Below are 9,289 nucleotides of genomic sequence, written 5' to 3'. Positions count from 1 at the left end.
TGACAGCTCTTCATCTCTTCACTATAGACACAGGCGATTTTGAAGTGACTGTCATCTCAGCTCCATACACATTTCCCTACTGGCCTTATTAAAGACTGCTCTCCTCACCCTAGGGTATAAAGGAAACCCAGGTATTTCCCCCAGGTTCAGAGCCTGAGAGGAAAAGCCCTGATGGCTTAGAAAAAGATTCCCTTCCTTCTGTTCCCCTCAAAAGATTTTTATGGAGATTATTGCCTAAAAGTTTTCTAGTCCATCTGAGAAATGGTTTTAGATTTAGAGGGAAATCCAAACACAGAAGCAGGCAGTCTTTCCGATAAGGTACTAGTTTCTAGGATTCAGGAGGCAAGGAAGAGGAGTATAAAATCTCAAGTTGCTTTCTTCACCCCAAATCTTCTAGATCCTCAGAAGATGGACTCTAGGACGATTCCACCTCTCCCAGGACTTGGCAGTACGATTCCTAAAGTTCTACCATCATGGACTGGTGACGTTTGACAAAGTCACAATAAAAAAAAAGACAAGGAAATAGAGAGGGCCTCTCCAAAGGAAGATCTTAAACATTAAGGGCTCTGACTAATGGTCAAAACATACTGATGTTTGATATCAGAACTATTTTTATAAAGTAAGGAGCTCATAAGTAGGGGAAGAGACTTAAGTAACAACACTGAAGGCAAGGAGTAGAGCCTATAGATTGGGTAGAGCATCACTTGCAGCTTTAACATTAATATTAGTTTATTTTAAACCCTTTTCTAATTTCTCAGGCAAACCTGAGCTAGCTGTACTTCTGCTATCACCTGCACGTGCAGGACTGGGCAATCATATCTTCATATTCCTTGTACAGGATACTCCCATTTGCTTCAATAAGAAGAATGCTAATGGGAGCATACTTATAAGGGACACAGGAGGGCTGAGGGACGCTCTGGTCCACCAGCTTGTTGACAAGGTTCTGGATGATGGCATGATTGGGAGAATTGAGACCATAGTGTAGTACCCGAGGGCAGACTCCCTTACAGTAGTTTGGGGTATAGAGATGGGGAGCAATGATCCAGTGATCCCAGCCCAGCTGCTGGAAGCTGACTTGGAAAGGGTGGAGAGAACACTGGTTACTTTCAGGCCCATCACTCTCCCTGGAGCGGCCAGGAACCTCAGATGCAATACTGCCTGCTTGACGAGCCCTCCGCAAGAGAAGAGAAGGGTCTCTTTCCGTAAACTCTTCCAGGCCTCTGGGGAGAAGTTTGGCCTTCTGAACACTCTGAGTGTCATTGAAATAGAGTAACAAGAAAGCAGTGTCCAAGGATGAAGTGCCATGCCACCGGAACTCAAGAACCTCGCTACCTCTTGGCTGCTGACACAGGAAGCGGAGTCGTAGAACCCTGCGCCCCTTGTGATTCCAGAGTTTTTGCCCAACATGTTGCGTGATATCCATCTCTGTCCAAGCTTCGGGCAGCAGGGAAGGCTTTGAGGAGCCTCTTCCTGAAGAAGAAAAGTGATCGGTTGGGCTTTTCTGGACCCAGGGCTCCACATGGCAGGAGAGGTGGGAGTGAGCTAGGTGAAGTTGATGGCGGTAAACCACAGTGGCTCTGACTAGTTGGTATGCTACCCGGTTTGGTCTCAGAGGAAAGTCCAGGGTCTGTTTGTGCCAGGGGCCTGCATCAGTAAGAGGGAACAAGAGCAGAGCATTAGCTTCTTACCTCCTAGCCTGAGTCTCACTCACAAACCTGCTCAGTGCAAACTGACAAGCAGCCCTAAAATGAATTCAAGATCATAATAATAGCTATCATCTATTGAGCACTTACTAATGTATTAGATGCTTTACATGCATTAGCTCTTGAATCTGCAAGAGCCTTATGAGATAGTTATTTTCCCCATTTTGTAGACAAGGAAATTGAAGCTCAGAGAAGCTATGCCAGAGGACACACAGCCAGTGTGTTAGAATAAAGATTTGAGCCCAAGTATTTTTCCCTTAAGAAGACAAATTGTGTCTAACTTTTAGATCACTCACAGCGCCAGGCTGAGAAAAACACCTCAAATGCAGAATTGTGTGTATATATTGTATGTATTAATAGCTGACTATTAAAAGTGACCAATTAGGAGGGTCATTGAGACATACATGAATAACAAATCCTCATGCTATATCACTATACAGATGCGGCTTTAGGGTGACAGTCCAATACTGGGGGCTATGGTCCGCCATCACTTCAAATCCAGGGCTGAGATGGCACAAAATAATTTTGTCTATCCACTCCTAGTGGGGGCAGGTATTTACCATTTCTGCCTTCTATTTGAATTTGTTCTTGAGCAGCTATTCCCTTCTTGGGCCGTTTTCCCCCTTAACCCTCAGTCTCTCCCTTTTCCATTCCTTACTGGAAATGATTCTTCATTTACCCCATTCATTGTAAATACCACTTTCAACAAGGCCCTGTTCATGTAAATATTTCGTTAGCTAAGAAGTCTACTTAGAAGCTACATGCCTCTTAGTGATTAAGAGTTTTAATCTAAACTGTGATGCTGACACCCAGTGGCCAAAGGGTTGGAAAGCTGGGCCTGCAGTGCTCTGACCTTCTGCGCCCTCTCCTGGCAAAGGTCAAGAGCAACAATTACAAAAACCACGCACAGCAAGAAAAAGCCTTCTGTCATCTTCACACATCAGTAAACATTCCCATGTTAATTTACATATTATTCACCTAACCTTCCTTCTCCACTGAATCCACGAGCCTGGAATTCTTCATAGGCCTGGGACGTTCAACATAGAAACTCTTTAATGTTTTGATGCATCAGGATTTTTTAAATATTATGTATCTAAGTTTCAGGTGTAAAGCATCATAATTCAACATCTGTGTACACTACAGTGTTATCACAACACAAGCCTAGTTACCATCATCTGTTACCACACAGTTGACTCCCTTCACCTATTTCACCCACTCACCCCCCAACCCCTTTCCCTGGTGGTAACCACTAATCTAATCTCTCTGTCTGAGTTTGTTTTTATTTTTTGTTGTTCATTTGTTTTGTTTTTTTATATTCCACATATGAGTGAAATCACACATCAGGATTTTTTTTTAAGTTCATGTTCCAACTCATGCTTAATACACCCTCAAGTTTGGGGCACTTGGATATCATTCAGACAAGGCCCAAGCCAGGCTTGTATTTGCTTTCTCAAATTACTCCATACTCCCATCCTACAATAATCTTTCCAAGAGACCCACGCATACATCTGCCCCACCCTGCCTGAAAAGGAATCCAAACCCAGCCTCTAACAGGCTGTCTGGTGAGGAACTGCCCTTTCCTTTCAGACCCTGACATCACATATTTCCTGAAGCAGGGTGGGGTTGCTAAGGATCAGAGCCAAGAAGGGTCTGCTCAGAACTTTTCAGGGAAATGGCTGACTCACACATCCTGTGTGATTGAACCTGGAATAGCTCTCCAGGCAAGCTTGATTCAGCTGGGTCATCTCCTGATGGAAAGATCAGGCCCAGCTCTCTTGTCATCCATTTCTGGATCCTTTCCAGAGTCCCTAGATGCCGGTGTGTCCCACAGGCAGACCAGGGTACTGGCCTAATTCTAGGCATCTTCCTTTCTAGCCTCATATCGTCTGTACAGAATTGATTTGTGCAGCTTCCGGTTGCACTTGGGAGTGGAACCCAGATCCCTTGTAATGACCTCTGAGTCTCATATCCCATTGCTCTCCACAGTCTCACTAGGTTCCAACCATCCTGATCTTCCTTCTGTTCTTCAAGTCGGACAAGCTTCTTTCCACCCTTTAGGCCTTTGCACATGCTGTTCCCTCTGCCTAGATCAGACTTCTCCCTCCTCTTCTCATGCAGAGCTTCTTATCTTACAGGCCTCAGCTCGAATATCACCTCTTCAAAGATGCCTCCCCTGACAATCCCATGCAAAGGGAAGATCTCTTTGCTATTCTCTATCAAAACCACCTATTTCATTCTTTGATAGCATTTACCACAATTTACAACTATCTGTGTTTACTTACTTGTCTCACCCATGAGAACCATGCCTATCTTGATCATATTCCGCCACCTAGTACAATGCCTAGCACTTAGCAGTTGCCAAATAAATATTTGTTGAGTAAATCTCCACCCACACCAAGTTATCTTTTTTTTCCTTAATCAGAATGCATTCCCCTCCTTGTATGCATAATCTCTTTACTCCTTACGCAAAAGTCCAGCTCAAATGCCACCTCCTCAATGAGGCCTTCCAACTGTCTCACTGCTTCCCTCTCCTTGCACTAAGCAGCAACCTATTTCTTCTTTGGATTCCCGGAAGCCCTGCTGCTTATCCTTTTCAAAGCATTTGCCACACTGCACCACCACTGTGTGATTACTTATCTATCTATTCTACCATAGTGGGGGCTCCTAGAGGTCAGGGGAGTGGTTATTTGCCTCTTTATACCCAACCCAAACACAGTGCTTGGTGCTCAATTAACATCTGTTAAGCAGTCAGCACAACAGGGTAATTAAAAGCACAGGCTCTGGAGCCTGAAACCCTGGGTTAGAAACCCAGCTCTGTTAATTACTAGCTGTGTTACATTGAGCCTCAGTTTCTTCACCTATAAAATGGGTATGTTCATAGTACCTACCTTGTATGATAGTGGGGAGGATTAATGAAAATAATGTTTGCAAAGTACTTTGCCTAATGCCTGGCACATGGTAAGCTCACACTAAAGGTTAGCTTAGGGAAATGGTAGTTGTTTTACTTGGAGGGAAGGAGGGTAAATCGTGTCTGTTGTCATCGCTGAGACTAGCAAAGGCTTAAGACTGATCTCACCAGGTTCCCAAGATTTCCCTGAATGATGGCTTTCTGCATTTCATAGAGAGCCCCACACTGCAGGAGCCCAGTACTGCCCTGGAACAATGTCTAATGCAGATGTTTAAAGCAGAAGCAACCATAATGGGAACAAAGAAAACTCCAAAATACATTTGGTACCAAAAACCCAAAGTAGCAACCACAGTCTGAATAGAAAAACTGTTTGGTGTACAAGGATATCAGGGTACCACATTCAAACACAAGTAGTTACAGACAGACTTGAACTCAAATCCTGTCTCTGCCACCCACTGTCCTTGTGACCTCTGCAAGTTATTTAACTTCTGTGTTTTACTTTTCTTATCTTTAAAAATTAGGCTAAGTGCTCCAGGACAGCTAATGAGAGTAGCTGTCATTAAGGATTAAATACGATAGCAGATGCTCACGGAGCCAGGTATACAGGCTCTCAGATGTGAGCCTGTTTCTGTCCTTTCTGAGGCCTTGTAAATTTCCCCACTTCAGCATCCTGTACCCTTTGCCTTCTAAGAATAAAACAACACAAACAGCCCTGCACAGGAACATATATGGCTATTTCTCAATTATAGCTTTCAGTGATATAACAAGCATTAAGACTTTCTTTGAAAGATAGGAGCTGACACATCACTCAGTTGCCCTGGGGCCTGGGAGAGCTTCCTCAGGTAGGCCCCAAGGCAATCTGTTCTTAAATTGGGCCCCTGAAGGGAAGCAGGCTTGGAGCCAGCTTCTCCCAAGTTTGCCATCTTTTGAAAACCAAGCCTGAGAAAACCACCTTCCAGGCAATGAAGGCTGACAGTAACTCGCAGATCCCCTTTTCTCTATGCTCTTCTTCCCCATTTTTCTCCCCTCCAGGACAATATGGTATGATAACTCACCTCTGAGAGGTCTTGCTACATTAGCCAACGGCCTCACCAGCCTCACCATGGTGGCCCCAATGCTGCGGTTCTCCCTAGGGTGCCCACTCTCATCAGCTGAATGCTGGTACAACTCCAGCATATACCGCAAGGGAGGCCCCAGGACCCGTGGCTTCCTCTCCTGCTTGCCAGGGGCTTCTTCTAGCAGCTCCCAAATCAGGGGCAAGGTAGGGGCCTCAGGCAGGAGGGCAACAGAAGGCTGCCCTACCTGTACCATTTGGACCCCGTGTTCCATAAAAAACACCAGTCCCCAAAGAAGAAGGATTCTAAGGGTGCTCAGGAGGACCATCTTGAAAGGCTTGGTGGTCAGCAACACTTTCCAGCACAAGCCCAAAGGACGCCACTCTGACCCTTTCCTTTCACACAGGTAACAGCATCCAGGCTCCACTACCACAAAGGATAGGGCAAGAAAAAATGAAAGGCAGGCAGGCAGGTCCTATGTGGCTTCCTCTAGGAGGATCTCCTGGACCAAAAGGAGGTCTTCTAAATTGTCCTCTTTGCATCAAAACAAACAGAAACGCAGGTGGGACAAGGCAGCATGCCCCTCCTGCTCTCCAGGGCCAGGAACAAGACAGCACTTAAAAGGAGAGGTCCATCCCAGGACCTGCTCCCTTACCTTATCCACTAGGATGAAAAGAAGCAGCCCTACCCTGCTCCACTCCAGAGCTTTAAAGGCAGCCTCTTGATCAGTCCTTAAAGGGCCAGAGGCCTCCTGCTCCCATCCCACTTCCATGCAGTACTTTTCCTAATGCAGCATTTCCCAAAATGTGGTCTACTAAGGACTTGCAGTGAGACTATCTGAGGTGATTGTTAAGAATTCAGGCTCCGGGGCCCAGCCCAAAACATGAACTCTCTGAGGGTAGGCTCCAGAAATCTGAATCTTAAATCCTCCAAGAAGTTCCCACTAAAATATGGGAACCTCTGTGTGAGTATGGCTGCTGGAGCTTGAAGAAGATGCCTTAACAGTGGTTCTCAATCTTGACTCTACACTGAAATCACCTGGGGAGTTTTAACTACTATGGATTCCTGGGTACCATCCCCAAAGATTCTGATGTTGTGGGTCTGGGGTGTTACAAGGGCATCAGGATTTTTTAAAGTTCTGCAGGTGATTTTAATGCGCAGCCAGGTTTGAGAACTCTGACTTAGAATTTTCTGGTTTCCCCATGGAAGGTGTTGAGATCCTGAGTGGGCTTCATCAGAGAAGCCTGGGGCAGTGGGAGATGAATCTGGAAGTTGACTGGGAGCTGACCTAGCTTGGCTGGTTAATGGAGGCATCAGGGCTGAGCCAGTTGAGGTTACCCCAGACCAGGATTCTTCAGAAAAGTGGTAGGTGTAGTCCTGGCCCTGTCCAAGTAGAATCAGTTTGCTGGGGCTCTAAGGAGAAGGTGGGGCAGGAGGTCAAGACGTGGCTCTTGTGGAACAGGCATGGACTTTGTAAACAGACAGACCTGTGATTCTGTCTCTTATTAGCAGTCATTTAACCTCTCCAAGGCAAATCTCTTCATCTCCCTGAGCCTCAGTCTCCTCACCTGTAAAATGGAGATAACATGTTTTATCTCATAGCTTGTTGTGAGGATACAAGGAAATAATCTGTGTTAATTCCACAAAACCTAATTAGGCATATGATATATGGTTACATGCTAGAAATTGTTTCCTTCCTCTGTTTTTTCTAACATGGCCTTGGTCCCTGGCATGTATTGTAAAACAAAAGATATGGGCCCTCTAGTTCTGGACTCAAATCCCAAGTCAACAACCCATTAGCTGGTGACCTCAAGCAAGGTTACTCCCAGACTGAGTTTCTTCATTTGTACTGCTGGCTCCTACAGAGAGTTGTTGTGAGTGTTGTATTGTGTACAATGACATACAAGTAAGGGATATAAGCAGATGATTCACAATAGGCAAAACCTGAATGGCCAAAACATGAAAAGATGTAAAAGAAATCAGAAAAATGCAATTTAAAACCACATGTGCTTCCACACCCATTGAATTGGCAACATATTAAAAGTCTGATGCTATTAAATCCAGGTGAGGATGTAGAATGCAGGTAACTCTCTTACACTGCTGGTGGGAATGTGATTTGGTACAGTTGTTTTAGAGAGCAATCTGGCATTACCTCTACTGAGTTTGAAGATGTGCAATTCAGATATTGCTACTAGTGCTAGAACAGTAGCTTTTAGATATTTTGGTCTGTGATTCACAGGAATAAATATATTTTACATCAGACCCAATATAAACACAAGCACACACACACACACACACATATCTGAAGTAAACATTTCCTGAAACAATTTTTATCTTTCCAACATGTTGGGAGGGATAATATATCATGATGGGTAAGAACACAGCTCTGGAGTCAGGATCCTAATTTCAAACTCCAGCTCTACCACTCATTAGCTTGACTTCGGGTAAGTTACTCAACTTCTCTGTGCCTCAGTTTCCTCATCTGTGAAATGGAAACCATAGCCTCTCTCTGCTTCAATTTTCTAATATATATGTAAAATGAGGTTAATCAAAAGACTTACCTCATAGGATTTTTGTGAGTATTTAATGAGTTAACACATGTAAAGCACTTAAAAGAGTGCCTGGCACAAAGTAAGTACTAGACACAGGTTAATTATTATTACATTTGATGCAAGTTGTGCTCTCCAGAAAGCTGGGCTCACCCTGAAGTGCTAGTTCTGACCTCATATGAGCTGTGGAGAGGTGGCCCATAAGTTTCTTTGTCCTCCATGTCCACACCGCTTCTCCCCGCTTCCTTTCCCCCTTCTCTGCCTCCCGACATTCTCTTTGGCCCTTGACCTCTGTTACCAATTTAAACTTCCTATTTTCTATCCAACATAACTCAGTAAAAGAGCAAGTTATCAGGACAACTAGCAAAGGATCCATACAAGAGTTCCCAGTACAGTTTTCTTTGATGTTTCTGTGGTATTTGAGTGGGATTATATACGTCAAGAACATTTTTCTGCCATAGTAGTGAGATTTTGATACAGGATCAAAAGAAGTAAAAAGAGACAACATATTCACTGGAAATAACATGATTTGGGTTAGAATTCCTGGTTCTGCCATTTTTGTTTGTTGCTTAACCTCTCTGCATCTCAGCTTTCTTAACTGTAAATTTGGAATATTCTTTAGGGCTGTGGTGAGATTTAAATGAGATAATGTATACAAAGTATTAGCATATAGATACTCTTAAATAAATGTTAAAATTTATCATTAATAACCTATGACTTTAAACTGTATGTAAAGTGTAACTGACTGAAGGAAATATCTACTCAGCATCCTTCTAAAGTTCAGCTGAATTTTTATTCCATCCCTCTACTCACCAGGGCTTCAGAAGACTCACCTGAATGAATAGGTCAGCTTTCTTATTTTCAGAAAAAGATCCCAAAACTAACTCCATTCTTACCACCAGAGTTGAAAGAAGCTGACATGATTATTTCCTGGAAATGCCCCCTGGTGGGCCCGATGTATGCTACTGCCCCAAACCCCCAGAAGAGGGCACCAACTGTCTTTCCAGCCTTTATGGTTGGAGCGGTGGGGTGGAGTGGAGGGGCAGGTTATAGGTGATTGGAACAGGATCTACT

The 9,289-nt window shown here is 44.1% G+C and overlaps 1 protein-coding gene across 1 annotated transcript; it reads right to left on the bottom strand.

Annotated features, from left to right (window-relative positions):
* Positions 1 to 787: 787 nt before the first annotated feature.
* Positions 788 to 6,012, bottom strand: BMP15 (bone morphogenetic protein 15). The gene is made up of 2 exons (XM_068533569.1): positions 5,667 to 6,012; positions 788 to 1,644 (listed from the first exon to the last, which is right to left on the bottom strand). The coding sequence occupies exons 1-2, from the start codon at positions 5,992 to 5,994 to the stop codon at positions 788 to 790; spliced, it is 1,185 nt and encodes a 394-aa protein (XP_068389670.1). The 5' UTR covers positions 5,995 to 6,012.
* Positions 6,013 to 9,289: the final 3,277 nt, after the last annotated feature.

This window comes from Eschrichtius robustus, chromosome X (assembly GCF_028021215.1).
Source record: "Eschrichtius robustus isolate mEscRob2 chromosome X, mEscRob2.pri, whole genome shotgun sequence".
NCBI classification, from domain to species: Eukaryota; Metazoa; Chordata; class Mammalia; order Artiodactyla; family Eschrichtiidae; genus Eschrichtius; species Eschrichtius robustus.
This window is presented reverse-complemented; position numbering and strand designations above follow the sequence as displayed.